The 16369-nt window shown below is 42.1% G+C and overlaps 1 protein-coding gene across 1 annotated transcript in view; it reads left to right on the forward strand.

Moving 5' to 3' along the window:
- LOC308309790 (uncharacterized protein) overlaps positions 1 to 16369 on the forward strand; it is a gene marked incomplete at its 3' end in the record, with an annotated part of 21376 nt that continues 5007 nt past the window's right edge. The window contains exons 1-10 of the mRNA XM_080755707.1: positions 1 to 185; positions 1847 to 1972; positions 2720 to 2893; positions 3550 to 3663; positions 4648 to 4794; positions 6407 to 6505; positions 7014 to 7196; positions 8101 to 8220; positions 13726 to 13848; positions 14514 to 15158. Of these exons, the coding sequence (XP_080611833.1) occupies positions 6 to 185; positions 1847 to 1972; positions 2720 to 2893; positions 3550 to 3663; positions 4648 to 4794; positions 6407 to 6505; positions 7014 to 7196; positions 8101 to 8220; positions 13726 to 13848; positions 14514 to 15158 (1911 nt within the window). The 5' untranslated portion in view covers positions 1 to 5. The remainder of the gene's footprint in view (positions 186 to 1846; positions 1973 to 2719; positions 2894 to 3549; positions 3664 to 4647; positions 4795 to 6406; positions 6506 to 7013; positions 7197 to 8100; positions 8221 to 13725; positions 13849 to 14513; positions 15159 to 16369) is intronic.

The following is a 16369-nucleotide window of genomic DNA, read 5'->3' on the forward strand; positions in this document are numbered from 1 at the left end:
GCAACATGGAAGATACGCCGGCGAGCCCCTCGGCAGAAAACACCGTGGAGAACACCGAGAGACGGAAACGATGTGCTGTGAAAGTCGAGGACGAAGCGGCGGACGAGGAGGAACCTTCCTGCTCGAAAAAACGTATTGTTGTTCTTCTGCCACAGTTAAAAACAGAGGCAACAGATCACGAGGGGGTTAGTTTACTGTCACTCAGCTTGTTGTGAAGTGGAGTGTATACTGCACTGTTGTTTGGCCAGGCTGTCTGTTTGACACATGATTTGTTTATGTAGTGTTAGGTCTTGATTGATTGATTGAGTGATCATTTGATTGATCATTTTTATTAACAGTTTGTAGAATGTGTGCAGACCGTTCAACCGAAAGTACAGGTAAAAATAAAAATAAACTGCAACAAGGATAAAACCAGAAAAAGATGTCACCAAGACATGTTGACATCAGGGTCCACCATTTTCAATTCATCAGAACATTTAAAAGACATAATACAAATATACACTTCTATGCAACAAAATAAACCATCATATACACAGCAAAACAAAAGAAACATCACACTTGTGTGAAGTGAGGGGCACATCATAACATCACATTCCGTGCTCAGCCAATCAAATCATCACAAATGTCATTCCGGTGGCTGCCAATCACTTTTGGCGTCACTTTCCCCCCCCCCAATATGTACTTTGCTCAGCCAATCAAATTATCGCTATGGGGTGATCAGCCAATCAAATCACTGTGTTTGTGTTCACACAAACAGACAAAGCTGGACATAGCGCCCCTCAAAAATAGGGGGGGGGGGGATACTGTACATAGAGAAAGGAATATCTACACTTTCTTGAGTACAGCCCAGCATGCGAGTGTGGCGAGCCTGAGCAGACTGCCTGCCGACCACATAATTACCACCTGTCCTCTGTACAGACCTCCTTCAGAGGCTGGCCTCTTCCACGTGGGACCTGAGACAATGGCGTGGCTTTCTGACATATGACGACGATACACGAAATAAGAAGACTGTCTTGAGTACAGTTTCTTATGAACTTTTTATTTGCAGTAATAACAAACACACAGCAGCGGTCTATCTAGAGAAACGGACGAGTTTCGGCATGTGTCGCCCTTCCTCCGTTTTAAACGCACGAGGAAGGCCGACCCAGCTATTGAGAGTACTACTACAACCCCCTGAGTAGAGCGTGCCTTCTAGCGGTTTTTGATCCGGTGGGAGATTTGTTCTAGGTCTTCATACTTCCATCAGGTCATGTCTAATCCAGTAAGACGCCTGAGGCAGAGAAGCGAGACCTCGAAGGTCACGTGCACACCTGGGCGACAGCAGACTGCTGGGCGAGTGCTGGCGCTTTGGCATGGGAGGGCAGATCAACATAATGGAATGAATTCTGTTCTGGAATTCTATATGGAGCGTGTCTTGAGAGCACAGGGTTTGATGGGATCAGATCAACATATGGAATGTCAGAACAGGTCAGCTCCATATATGGAGACCTAAGGGTTTGAGCTCAGATGTAGAGTTGCTGGCCAATATTGATGACATCAGTGTCGCAGTCCCCATGCATTTTTCCCCATAGACATTTCAAAAAAGTATTTATTTAAATGGACTAACTAACTAACTAACTAATGGGAAATGCAACAACAACAAACATCCACAGAACCACCCGCAGTGACTTTCAACCCCTGTACTGTGTTTTTTTTAACCCAGTGAAAGTCAAGGCCAGTTGTCTGGTGGTTACTGTTTTCACACCACAATTAGTAGTTTAGCGAACAGTAAATTCATTGAGAAAAACAATAACACAATTTAGAGTTATTTGATCCCGACCCTGCGGTCTCCTGTGCTGTCCTGTAGCAGTGTCTGCTTGGAGCAAGACGGAGCGAAGTCCCGAAGCCTGCCGTGACATCGCCAGGGACCTCTGCATTTCCGGCATCAACGAAGACATCGGTTCCTGTTGCCTTTTCACCTCAGTCAGTTAAGGTTAGTTTCTCATCAGTGGCTTTCAACCGGTGGTGGTCCGGGGACCACCGGTGGTCCTTGAGGGGGTTCCAGGTGGTCCCCAGCTAAATGATAAAGAGTTGGTATAACCAAATGGACCCGTATAGATTTTTTGAGGGGAGCTAGCCCCTCCTATATACAGGTTTGTTTTTAGTTCAATGTTTGTTTTAAAAACGCCATTGGACAATGAAGGGAAAATGTACGTCATCTTGTCCCTAACACATACATTAAATGCCATTAACAATAAAGATAATTAAATGTTTGTTTTGACAGCGTTGGTTTTACATCACCTAATCATACAGTAGCAACATGAGTTAGACTTTAATATATTAGTGCCCCTCAGGCCCTCACTTCACACGGTTTAGATGTGATTATTAACTCTTGAGAGCTTAACATTAAACCAAATTAACCTGTACCGGTCCATTTGGTTTCATTTTACGCTCTCAAGAGTTAGATTATTTACAAGAATTCTACACAATTAGAGAATGTAGAAGAATTGTTATTTTGATAAACGTTTGCCAAAAGAAAGCATGGAATTGTAGACAAAATATTATCCAGTGACAACAAAATATTCTTTAGTTTTGGGTTTTAGAGGCTAAATCTCATCAAGTGGCGGTCCATGGGTCAAATGAGTACCGATATGTCTCAATCGCTCTTTACTATTTTTAATGTTATTAGTCCGATAATCGTGGCTTCTCTCTTTCCCTCTCCCTCTCGTCTACACTGCAGAGTGCTGTTAGCTGGTTAAGTGCAAAACACCCACAGCCAGATGTCCCTAAACCTGCCTCCACGTTTACACCGCCACTACTAGTGACATCCTCCATTACGCAGAGCCAAGTCCCAAAGCCTGCACTGACCAAGAAGACATCCGTTCCTGTTGCCTTTTCACCTCAGACAGTTCAGGTTAGTTTTAGATTATTAACCCATTCTGGGCCGGGAATCCCTTTTGGTGTTTTAACTAAGCATTATGTTATACTATAGCTATAGAAAAATAGCAGATCTACAAGCTCTATGAGCTTGTAGGTCTGCTATTTTTTTAAAGTCGTGAAAATGTGGTGCAAATCATTGAATATATATTTCAGAGCTAACATTTTTAACTAAAATATTGGCATCTGGGGCTGGGGGGTGCCTGGAACTACATATTTTGAGATGGGGGTCCGTGGCCCAATAAAGATAATTCTGGGGGTCCTTGACATGAAAAAGGTTGAGTACCACTGACATAGAAACATGGGTTTTTCAGAAAAGGATTTAGAATCCTTTTTTTATCGACCTCAGTCCAAAATGGTTTAAGTGGCTCCACAGTTGAGTGACATGACATTTTAAAACAGTAGGATTGAAAATATGAGTGACATCATGAATGAATGCCTTCATTGCAGACTCGGGGTCCATAGAAAAACATACAAAATACAATATACATCCAAAGACATTATTACAATGTAATAATCCATGGGTAAATGTCTGTTTCAAGCACTCGTTGCTGTTGTTTAATAATTGTTCATTAGTCAAATAAACCTGGCCTCTCTCCTTCTTCCTTCCCTCTCCTCTTGTCTTCATTGTAGTGTGCTATTAGCCAGCTAAGAGAAACACAGACTGATGTCCCTAAGCCTTCCTCCACGTCCAAAGCACCACCAAAGACATCAGTCCCTGTTGACTTTTCACTTGGGACAGTTAAGGTTAGGTTCCATTCACAACTCATAATTTATATATTAGTAAAATGATCTCTCTCTCTCTCTCCCGAATCGACAAACTCACGATCGATAAATATCACGATACAGAGGCCACGATACGATATGTATCGTGATACACGTTGATTTCGAATAATGACCACATGTCCTCCTAAATTCTCTAGTCTCTAGTCGTAGACTACAGATTGCCGATGTTTTCACAAATACATTTTTACCCATTCTGACCTGAGATCAGATTCATACGAGGTTTCCACGGGACACACACTGGTCTGATTAACCCATTCTGACCTGAGATCAGATTCTAAAAATGTCAGTCGTTCTTCGAATTTTTCAAAAATAGCAGACCTACAAGCTCGTATCGCCCCACTCGGTGGCGCGATATGAGCTTGTAGATCTGCTATTTTTCAATAGCTAAAGCATAACATGATGCCAACACCAAAATGGGTGCCCGGTCAGAATGGGTTAAATATTTATTACATTTTAAAGATGTAGTGCCGTGATTTTTAAACATGATCACCAGGTATTATTATTATTATATAAGGAGGAAGATTTGTTTAAAAAAAAAATTCCCCAATTTCTTTACAGTATTTGTTAAAATGTCGTTTTTATGTGGACACGTCCACCACTTCATTGAGTATGCCTGATTTCCCTGATGGGTGGTGATCCACCTGAACTGAAGCCGCACTCCTACAAATAAATGTGTTTTGGTGGATAAATGCAAAATATGTAATATCATAACTGTCGGGCAGAAACCGATGCTGATGTTGTTGTTTTTTTCAAGGCGCGTCGCACAGCATTTCCTGCACTTTCCATATGGTATAGCCTCTGTATCGATACAATTATCGGCAAGGAATACAATACGATTATTGCTCTCTCTCTCTCAAGGGATCAGGTTACTTTCTCCAAAAGTTGTGATTTCTTGTGTCAGATTAGGAGAACCTTGCTCTACTTTTCTCCCTGTCCACTTTGCAGCATGCGGTTGGCAGACTCGCTGTCACTAGTACTGTCACCATGACTGCGACTACAGTAACCACATCCTGGTCAGACATGTCGACATCCTCCATGTGTCGACCAACCCTGATTGCGCCTCCTCCTGCAGACATAAAGCATTCTGAAAGCGTAAGTATTTTGTACCCGAACAACAGACTTGCTAATTGCAGCCAAATTATTTTTTTGTAACCGTTCTTTAAAGTCATCCTGTGTAGCTAATGCTATTAGCTAAGATAACATGTAAAGTCATCCTGTGTAGCTAATGCTATTAGCTAAGATAACATGTAACATGTGTAGCTAATGCTATTAGCTAAGATAACATGTAACATGTGTAGCTAATGCTATTAGCTAAGATAACATGTAACATCGTCATTTTGCCACGAGTGCCGTTTTGGGCAGACGGTCTTGAATAAAAATGCTGTTTAATAATGTATAGAATAACTTGAATAAGTGTAAAAAAAGATGAAGAAGGGTGCTGCAGAATGCGGCTGCTAGACTGTTAATTACCTATAAATCTCTCCATGGGCTGGGCCCAATTTATTTAAGTGAACTTACCCCAAGGTAAATATGAGACACCTTAGGTCTTCAGACAAAGGTCTTCTCACTATCCCCGCTACTAAGCTTCTAACCAAAGGAGATATGGAGCTTACGCATTTGTTGCACCTACGCTGTGGAATGACTTACCACTCTACTTGTGTAGATGCTGTGTCTGTTGAGATCTATAAGAAGCTACTAGTAAAAACTAATTTGTACCGCAAACATTTTGGTTTTTATCTATTTCTAGGTACTGTTTTTGCTGCTCTGTTTCTTATTTCATCGTTGGTTTATCTCTGATTGTGATGTTGTTGTTTTATTCCTATTATTTTATTGTAAAGCCCCAACTGTTTTGAGAGGCGCTTTATAACGGAAATGACCTTTACCTTACCTCGGGTGGCGCAGTGGTAAAGTCCCTGCCCACCAACACAGAGTTTGTGGGTTCGAATCCACCGCGGTGCATCAGACGGGCGTCTGTCCGTGGTTGGGGGTGGGAGGGAGGGAGGATGTACTTCTACGGCCTAATGAGTAGGACGAAGGCGCTACGTCCTCCCGGTGGGGGCTCCTCACTGGCAGATGAGCCAGTCGGATACGAAAGCAGTGACAACACAGACGTGTGTGTGTGTGTGTGTGTGTGTGTGTGTGTGTGTGTGTGTGTGTGTGTGTGTGTGTGTGTGTGTGTGTGTGTGTGTGTGTGTGTGTGTGTGTGTGTGTGTGTGTGTGTGTGTGTGTGTGTGTGTGTGTGTGTGTGTGTGTGTGTGGGGGAGGAATCAATTGTCGATTCAATTGGGGAGGAAAAGGGTGTAAAAAAAATCATTGGCTACTCTAAATTTTGAGAGAGAGAGAATAAAAACACGTCCAGGTGGAATGGTCATTGGTTATTGTGAAGAATATGCCAGTGAAAGTAAAGTTTGTCTCAGGTCCACTTAGCAACACCAAGTAATACCAAGAAATACCATGCATGCATGGAAGAAGTGCAGCCTTACCGCTTTGCATTTCTGAAATGTCAGCCCAACTCTGCAATAAAAACCTTCAAATGTGTGAATTTGATACAGCTGTGGGAAGATACAAGCGCCAACCCTTCCTTCGTTTTTTTTTGCAAGTTCGATTGTTGTTTGGCCAGATGATTGTCTGTGTTTGATGCATGTTTTATGTGTTAATGGGTCACGCAATATCTCCATTTTTGCTGAACACCTTTCACTTCTAGCATGGTACTTGGTCAGATGGATCCACAGACACATCCCTAAGACCACCCACAGTGACTTCAACCCCTGTGTTTTGCCTTTTCTCCTCAGGAAAAGTCAAGGTTAGTTTCTGGTCTTGATGTGAATGAATGTGATCTAAACGACAGCGTCTAAGTTTATTTGGCACATTAATCAATCTTAGCTCAACGCTTCAAACCAGAACTTGATGCTTTTTTTTAGTGCAAATGTGATTCTTTAGTTTGTGCGAGGACAATCAAGGGATGCCTATTCATATTTCTTAAATATTACATATTTAGATGTTTGTTTAAACTGTTTTGATGGCACAGTTGAGAAATTTAAAGTGATTTGAGAAAAAACTATCTAAATTAACCCATTTTGGGTGGGAACCCCTTTTGGTGTTTTAACTAAGCATTATGTTATAGTTTAGCTATTGAAAGATAGCAGATCTACAAGCTCATAGCGCGCTACGAGCTTGTAGGTCGTAAAAATGCGGCACAAATCTTTGAATATATATATTCTTTCAGAGCGACGTCGGGCCTAAATGGGTTAAAATGTATGGCGTTGTTCGAGCCTTTGTCCAAGTGCCCTGTTTTCCTGTCCACATTGCAGCGTTATCTGCTTGGTGGTGCAAGAGAGACTCGGGCGGTCGCTGAAGGCCCTAAGCCTGCCTTGACATCGACTCAGGCGGTCGCTGAAGGCCCTAAGCCTGCCTTGACATCGTCGGCAGCCTCTGCATTTGAAAAGCCAAAGAAGACATCGGTTCCTGTTGTCTTTTCATCTCAGACAGTTCAGGTTAGTTTCGTCTCAATGGAATTGGATCCAAGGTTAAAACTGTTTAGTAGCCAAAAACGTCAAGACGTCTAATTGACGTCTTTGTAATGGATGCCACAGGTGTTGTTTTTTAAAATTTCATCCATATTTTGAAAATGGTGTAAATGGTGTACAGGTGATGACATGCATATTACATGCATAATAGAGCCTAAATCAGAGCCTAAACTGGTGACCACCAGGTGGCGCTGAAAGAGTTTTAAGTGCTGACGTGAAATAATAAACAGATGGGTGACCATAGTGTACAGTAGGTGGACCTTTTATTAATCCTGCAGGGTCAATTGAGCTGCCTGTCATCGCATGACATAATCTTTTTCGGTTTATTTATTTAGCACATAGTATAAAAAAATAGACAATACATATCAAAAAACAAAAATACAATGTAAGGAAAGGAAGAAGCCTTATTTGGAATCCTTTCCTGTATGGAATAAAGAAATAAAAACACAGAGACTGCACAAAAAGGGGAAATAAACAATACAACAAACAAAAAAAACACAAAAGAAAATATAACACATCAAACTAAATCATGTAATCTACGATATTATATATCTAAGATATTTCTTTAGATGCTTCTTGCATATTGGCAAGGATAATGAGGACTTAAGTGAAGCATCCATAGGGAATTCCATAAACGAGGGCCTCTAAATTTGATGAATGATTGATGTTTGGAAGTGCGACAACAGGGTTGTGAGTAGGAGTAAAAGTCAGAAGTAACACGGACCGAAAAGTGAAAAGAAGAGGGAATGTCTTGGTTTTCATTATTACAATGTACTGTGATAATCCGTGGGAGAATGCTGTGAGTACGTTTCACTAACAAGTTATTGGTTTGCGTCCCCTCTTCGCTCCATCGCTCTCGTCCACATCGCAGGGCGGCGTGGGCTCACTAGGTCCGAGAGGCACGCAGACTGATGTCCCTGACCCCGCCTCCACTCTTAAAGCACCACCAATGACATCAGTTCCAGGTGTCCTTTCACCTTTGACAGTAAAGGTTAGGTTTCATTTCTCATAATTTACTAGTAAAGCTCGTCCGTCCGTCCGTCCGTCCGTCCGTCCGTCCGTCCGTCCGTCCGTCCGTCTCTCTCTCTCTGTCTCTCTCTCTCTCTCTCTCTCTCTCTCTCAATTTTTCAATTTCAAAAGGCTTTATTGGCATGATAAATATGTTTTACATTGCCAAAGCGTACATACAACAAAACAAAAGTCAATAAACATCCAACAATAATGAACAACAAACAATACAGTAACAATGAAAATAAATTAACAAACATAAACATAACAGCAACTTAATGACCCTGTTCAGACAGATATACCTGTCTCTTCTGTCCACTGGCTGTCCCTCAGTTGATGACAACTCCATACATATTTTGCTGCCAAAACTGTGCATTTGGACTGTTCTCCCAGAACATATTGGAGTGATGAGTTATTAATGGTGGATTCAAATTCTTTATATTTTTCTTTAAATTTAGGGAAGAATGATTCTCTGATGTCTTTATACTTGTCGCATTGTAACAGAAAGTGTAGTTCCGTCTCCACCTCCCCTTGAGAGCAGAGTGAACACAGTCTTTCTTCTCTAGGCAGCCAGTTCTGTCTGTCTGTGTGTCTGTGTCAGTTCTGTCTGTGTCTGCCTGTTTCTATTGCCAGGCGGTGGTCGCTGAGTCTGTACATAGTCAACATCTTCCTCAGTTTTGGATCAGTAACAGTGGTCAGGTAGTTTGCCACTGTGTATTCTCGGTTGAGGGCCAAATAGCATTCTAATTTACTTTGGGTTTTTGTTGTGTTTTTCCAATATGTGATATAATGTTCTTGTTGTATTTTGATAATTTGGTTAGTGGAGGTTGTTTTAGTCAGGGTTGTGGGGGTAAGACTCAGGACCAGCTGACTGAGGGGACTCCTGCTCATGTTCTCCTCTTGGCATTTTAAGGCCTGGTGATGGTAGGAGGTGGGGTCACTATTTTGAAGGTGCTTATGGAATTTTAATGCTCTTTTCTGGATGTTAATTAGGAGAGGGAATTGGCCAAGTTCCGCTCTGCATGCATTATTTGGAGTTTTTCTTTGAGTTTTTAATATACATTTACAAAATTCTGTGTGAATAGTCTCAATTGGATGTTTGTCCCAATTAGAAAATTCCTGATTTGCCAGGGGACCCCACACTTCACTACCATACAGGGCAATTGGCTCAATAATTGATTTGAAAATCTTCAGCCAAATTCGAATTGGAATGTTAATTTTGATAGATTTTCTAATCATATAGAAAGCCCTTCTTGCTTTTTCCCTCAGGTCATTCACAGCCATGTTAAAATTCCCTGTGGAACTAATTTTTAACCCCAGGTATGTGTATGTGTGTGTGTGTTCTATGTTGGTGCAGCCAAGTAAAAATGGGTATCTGCTTCCCTGACATCTGGACCGTTTCTGGAAAACCATGACTTTTGTCTTTTTCATATTGACTTTCAGGGCCCAGGTTTGACAGAAGTGTTGCAAATGATCTAGGAGCTGCTGTAGTCCTTCTTTACAGTTGGACAGCAGCACCAGATCATCTGCAAACAGCAAGCATTTAATCTCTTTGTTCCCGAGGGTAAGGCCAGGTGCTGATGAATCCTCCAGTGATTTTGCCAATTCATTTATATAAATGTTGAACAGGGTTGGACTTAGATTGTTGCCCTGCATTACTCCTCTACTTTGGGGGAAGAAATCTGTTCTTTTGTTGCCAATTTTTACTGCACATTTATTATTTTGATACATTGTTTTAATAATATCATATGTTTTCCCCCCCACACCACTTTTTAAAATTTGGAATAGCAGGCCCTCATGCCAAATCGAGTCAAATGCCTTTTCAAAATCTACAAAGCAGGAGAAAATTTTGGATTTGTTTTGATTAACGTGTTTTTCTACAAGGGTGTGAAGCGTGTAAATGTGGTCGGTGGTTCGGTTTTTTGGTATAAATCCAATTTGGCTTTTTCTCAGGATGTCATGCTCACTGAGGAAGTTCTGTAATCGGTTGTTAATGATTGAACAGAAGATCTTCCCCAGGTTGCTGCTGACACAAATGCCTCTATAATTGTTCGGGTCAAATTTATCACCATTTTTAAAGATGGGCGTTATTAGTCCTTGGTTCCAGATGTCAGGGAAATAACCTATACCTAGAACAATGTTAAACAGTTTCAACAAGGCAGTGTGAACTTTATAGTCAGCATGTTTAATCATTTCGTTTAGTATTCCATCTACACCACAAGATTTTTTGGTTTGCAGACCCTGGATTCTGTCTATTAGTTCTTTTTCTGTAATTGGGAAATCTAAAGGGTTTTGTTGATCTTTAATGACGGATTCGAGTAGATCAAGTTTATTTTTTGTGTTTCTTTGTGCCAAATTAGGTGTGATTGGAGCATATAGATTCTCAAAGTGGCTCTGCCATAATGTCTCCATTTTGAATCGCCAATTCTTCTCTATATGGTTTGTTCAATTTATTCCAATGATCCCAGAATTGATTTGTGTCAATAGATTCCTCAATTACAGTGAGTTGATGTTTGATGTGTTGTGTTTTCTTTGATCTGATGGTGTGATGGTATTGTTTTAGAGTGTTCCAATATTGAAGTCGTACCTCCTGATTCTCCGGTTCTCTATGTTTTTGGTTAGATAGGATCCTCAGTGCTTTCCGTAGATTTCTGCATTCAGAATCAAACCATTTTTCAGTTTTCATATTTTTGTTTTTAAATTTAGGTGAATTTAAGTTTGATAAGGTTGCCAAATTGTCAAATACATGATTTATATCTTGTACAGCCATGTTTACACCTTCTTCGTTTTGAGGATATGACTGGATAAGAAAAGTATTTAGTAGTGATTGAATTTTGTGATTGCCAATTGCATGCTGATAATCATTTAGGCTGTTTTTGTTCCATCTGTAGGGCTGTTCTAATATGTATAGTGGACTGTTTTCAACTCCATTGAGGTGTGTTTGTGTTTGGTTTAAGGACAGAGTTATTTTGCTGTGATCAGATTGAGGCGACAAAGGACTGACTGTGAATGCCCTGAGGTGCACTGGATCTATGTCTGTTATCATATAATCAACAGTGCTACTACCAAGATGGGAACAATGCGTGTACCTGCCATATGAGTCCCCTCGTAGCCGGCCGTTGACTATGTACAGACCCAGCGACCGACAGAGCTGTAGGAGTTGTCTTCCATTCTGGTTGGTTGTTTTGTCGTAGTTGTTCCTGGGGGGGTATGATGGCAGGGGGATGCTGAGGTCTGGTAGATGTTTATTATTAATGTCACAGATGTTGTCAGGCTCTGTGCCTGTCCTGGCATTGAGGTCTCCACAGATCAATATGTTTCCCTGGGCCTGGAAATTACTAATCTCATCCTCTAGTATGGTGAAACTGTTCTCATTGTAATAAGGGGATTCTGATGGAGGGATATATGCTGCACATAGATAAACATTTTCTTCAGTTGTGATTGTTTCCTTTTTAATTTTGAGCCAAATGTAAACATTTTCTTTTTTGATTAATTGAATGGAATGTATTAGGTGTGTTTTATACCAGATCAGCATCCCTCCTGAGTCTCTTCCCTGAGTGACCCCCTTTAGTTTGGTAGATGGTACGATGATCTCTCTGTATCCTGTGGGACAGCCAGTGGACTCCTCTCCTTTACTCCAAGTTTCCTGCAATATCACAATGTCTGGGTCTTCCAGTTCTCTCATGAAGTCTGGGTCTCTGCTCTTGGAGCCAAAAGCAAAAGACCTCAGACCTCGAATGTTCCAACATGCAACAGTAAAACACTTTTGCTCCATGAATAAACAGATATCTGCTGTACAAAAAATGAGATAAACATCAACTTGCCAATACTCTTAAACGGTAGGCCACTGTACAATATAAACTGAGAGAAATGTTTTTGTTATGCTCATCTTACTGATGGTGTGTGTGTGTGTGTGTGTGTGTGTGTGTGTGTGTGTGTGTGTGTGTGTGTGTGTGTGAGCATCTATTATTGTGCGAGTGTGAATTAACCTTTCACCAGGGCCCAGTTCCTATCAGGCGGGAACAGAGTAGGCTCAGCATCTGTTGGATGTCTTTTAGGTCATTATGTGGGGCGGGGGTGGAGTGGGTGGTGCTGATCTGCTCACTGCTTGGGCATAGCTGAGACTGCTTCGATGCCGCTCCTGATGTAGACCTGGGGCTGCCGAGGGGGGTAAGAGGGGCTCCGGCCTGTTCTGCGGGGGGTTGTAGGATGGTGGTCTATCCTGGGGCAGGTTGCGCTGAGCTGGGTAGTCCTGGTGGTGTTGTGGCTGAAGTGAAGGGCCTCTCCCTGTAGGTCCAAGGAAGCCACGTGCTTGTCTGGGTGGCGCGGGTGCAGGGTGTCTGGTGCTTCTCTGTGGGGTAGCAGGGCTCCGGTTGAGGGTAGCATCCTTCAGGGTCCGTGCGAATATTGGGACTACCTCTCTAAAGAGGTGGACGTGATCATAGAGGCAGGATAGGTCAAGGGTGGGGTGATGAGCCATGTGCACGTTTGGCTTGAGGGCACAGTCTCTGTAGATGCTAGCGTTGATTTTGTAGATGATGTCTGGATGGAAGCCTTCTGTCTCTCTCTCTCTCTCTCTCTCTCTCTCTCTCTCTCTGTCTCTCTCTCTCTCTGTCTCTCTCTCTCTCTGTCTCTCTCTGTCTCTCTCTCTGTCTCTCTCTCTCTCTGTCTCTCTCTCTCTCTGTCTCTCTCTCTCTGTCTCTCTCTCTCTCTGTCTCTGTCTCTCTCTCTCTCTGTCTCTCTCTGTCTCTCTCTCTCTCTCTCTCTGTCTCTCTCTCTCTCTCTCTCGTTAGGTTTACATTCAAATGTATCACACATGTTTAAAAAAAGACAAAAGAAATTGCAATGCAAATGTATGTATGCATGTTTGCTTACATCTTTATGCAAATATTAAGAGTCGTCAGATAATGAAGATTCATTCTCCCCCACCGTATTTGCTGTGCTTCCATTAAGGTACTTTTTTTTATGCACAAATCAAAAGGTATGAAAAATAAAACCCCATTGATGGAAAGCCAACTTCACTCGCTCTCATAATGATAACTTGATTATTACTCCAAGAGGTATAGATATATGACGACGTGAGACCCAGAAGTGAATTCCCCGTTCATTTTCTCCATAGGCTTTTCAAAAAGTATTTATTTAAAGACGTTTACGAAGCCAACTCGAGTTGTGAAAAATCATGACAACAAACACAACATTTTAGGCCGAACAAATAATTACAAAGAAGAAAAATCTGCCGTTTTCTTCTTCTTCTTTCTAATTATTTGTTCGGCCCGAAGAATTGTGTTTGTTGTCATGATTTGATCACAACTCGAGTTGGCTTTTGTGCGACGTTTAAAAAGGTCTTTAAATAAATACTTTTTGAAATGTCTGAGGAAAATGAACGGGGAATAATTTCCTCATGCCCTGGTAGGGGGCGGGACTGCGACGCTCTATATTGTAAAGTTTTAAGATTAGTCTGTACTTTTTCCCCCTTTCTACTTTGCAGAATATAGTTGACAGACTCGCTTTGACCAGTTCTGTCAAGACCGAAGAAGCATCTCAGACAGACCTGGCAACGTGTGTGAGGCCTCCTCCAGAAGAGCAGCTTAGGCCTAAAAGGTCTACAAGGGTGAGTATGTGATACCCAAACAACAGAAACACTATTTACAGCCAAATGGAGTTTTTGGCATTTAGTTTTAGTCATAGTCCCTTGAATAGTTTTCATTTAGTTTCAGTCACATTGTAGTCACCTGGAATGTTTTAGTGTTTAGTCTAGTTTTAGTCAACTTGATATCATGAAATGTTTGTCTACTAAATCTACAGTTGATTTAGTCAACTAACATGTATTTTGGTGGGCCTTGATGCCATCATAATTAATGAATAATAATTAATATAATTAATTTACACTTGCTGAAAATAGCAGATCTACAAGCTCACAACTTTGGGCTTGTAGATCTGCTATTTTCAGCATGTGTAAAATGACTTATACTGGTTCTCTTGTCCACTAGTCCCTTCCTAACATTTTAGTCTAGTTTTTATTTGTTGATGAAATTGTCAGTATATTTAGTCTTAGTTTTAGTCATCGTAGCTTAGTTTTCATTTCGTTTTCATTTAGTTTTAGTCAGTGACAAAAGGTAGTCGACGAACATTTTTCGTCTTAGTTTTAGTCGACGAAATCAACACTGCTAACAACCAAATGTAGTTTTTCCGTCATCTGCTGTAATTGCACAGTAAATGATGTAATAATCTTGTCTGTTGTCTTTAATGCCTTATTTACCTGTTGTTTAACTATAGGTCAGTGTGGAATATGGCACCATTCGGAGGTCGAGAATACTCAAAGGACAATGGGAGGCGGCTGTTGCTAGGAGTTTGTCTCAGGGCCGCTTCAAATCAATACCGAGAAATATCATGGAGGATCCTGGCATTCGTGAAATTGTAGTTAAAGAGGTCATGAAGCTTGTGAACAAGGAGTGCGGCAACCTTTCGTCTTCTAAATTCAACTCCATCATGCGCAGGACCAGCCCAGCTGCGTTGAAAGCCTTCAAATGGGTGAATTTGATGAAGGAGTGGAAGGCCACGGCGCCGACCTTCTTTAGTTTCTTGGAAGCCGCAAGCGGACGTAGCTCTTCGAATCCGTCCAAGAAACGCTCCATGGCGATGGCTGGGGCGAACCTTCTCAAGGCACGCTGCGACCACATGTCTGCGCCCATGTTCCGCAACTCCATGATCCTGTGGCACGGAGGGGCCAAAAAGAGATGCGTGAACATGATGTCCCGACTGGGAGTCTGCGTGTCCGTTACCTCAACGCTGAGCAAACTCAGATCCATCCAACATGACTTTGACAGCAGTTTCCTCCAGCCGACGTCAGGTCTGTCTGAGACTGCAGCCGCCGACAGTCCTCGTCGTCCAGCTGATCCTCATCCTGGGTCCAGTAGTGAGGTATTTATTTTATCTTTTATTTTTTTATTTAACAGGGACAATGCACATTAATCAACACGTAATTTAAATGGGCCAGAGTTAGCCATATAAGCGAATTTCCATCTGTAGTCACTGAGCAGGCTCTTAAAAAGTGGTAAAAGGTATCCGTACAAAAACATACAATACAAAAACAAGAAAACATAACGTACAGTACAGAGGGAAGAACAATTAGAGTGAAAAGTGACACCAGTGACAAAGGAAGCTAGTAATTAATAATGCTGCTAGTAATTATAAGCTTTAAGCTTCTGCCTATGCCTTTTCGATCACCTAAAAAAAGAAAAAGTAAACTGTTTTTGTGTAATGTCTCCCCTCTGAAAGATCGAAATAAACTATTCATTCATAATAACAATAAAAGTTACTTCCCAAATTCAATTTGCAATTTGTTAATTTATTAAGTAAATCAATTATGGATATAAGCGTAAGGAGCGTAAGGAGAACAGGACTTATAAATGGGTTATGTGTGGTTATATTTCCAACCTGTCTTTTATTATTTATTTTATCAAAATAATAAAAATACAGCTTTTGTCAAAGCTGTTTTCTCAAAAGATGGAAGTACTGAACTCTCTCTCTCCCTCCCTCCCTCCCTCCCTCCCTCCCTCCCTCCCTCCCTCCCTCTCTCTCCCTCCCTCTCTCCCTCTCTCTCTCTCTCCCTCCCTCTCTCCCTCTCTCTCCCTCTCTCTCTCCCTCTCTCTCCCTCCCTCTCTCCCTCTCCCTCTCTCCCTCTCTCTCCCTCCCTCTCTCTCTCTCTCTCTCTCTCTCTCTCTCTCTCTCTCTCTCTCTCTCTCTCTCTCCCTCTCTCCTCCCTCTCCCTCTCTCTCTCTCCCTCTCCCTCTCTCCCGCTCTCTCCCTTCCTCTCCCTCTCCCTCTCTCCCTCTCTCTCTCTCCCTCTCTCTCCTCCCTCTCTCCTCCTCTCCTCTCTCCCTCTCTCTCCCTCCCTCTCTCCCTCTCTCTCTCTCTCTCTCCCTCCCTCTCTCCCTCTCCGTCTCTCTCTCTCTCTTCTCTCCTCCCTCTCTCTCTCTCTCTCATATATAATGCAGCATGTGAAGGTCACGAGATGCAGGAGAACGTACGTCCTCTGACAGTGGGGACAAGCCCCCCGCAGGCTGCGGGCCCCCCGCGCGGGCCGCGAGCCGCTATTTGGAGGAAAAGAAGCCTCAAATAGAGGCAGGCAC

Source organism: Protomyctophum bolini (assembly GCF_963924005.1).
Source record: "Protomyctophum bolini genome assembly, chromosome: 22".
Taxonomy (NCBI): Eukaryota; Metazoa; Chordata; class Actinopteri; order Myctophiformes; family Myctophidae; genus Protomyctophum; species Protomyctophum bolini.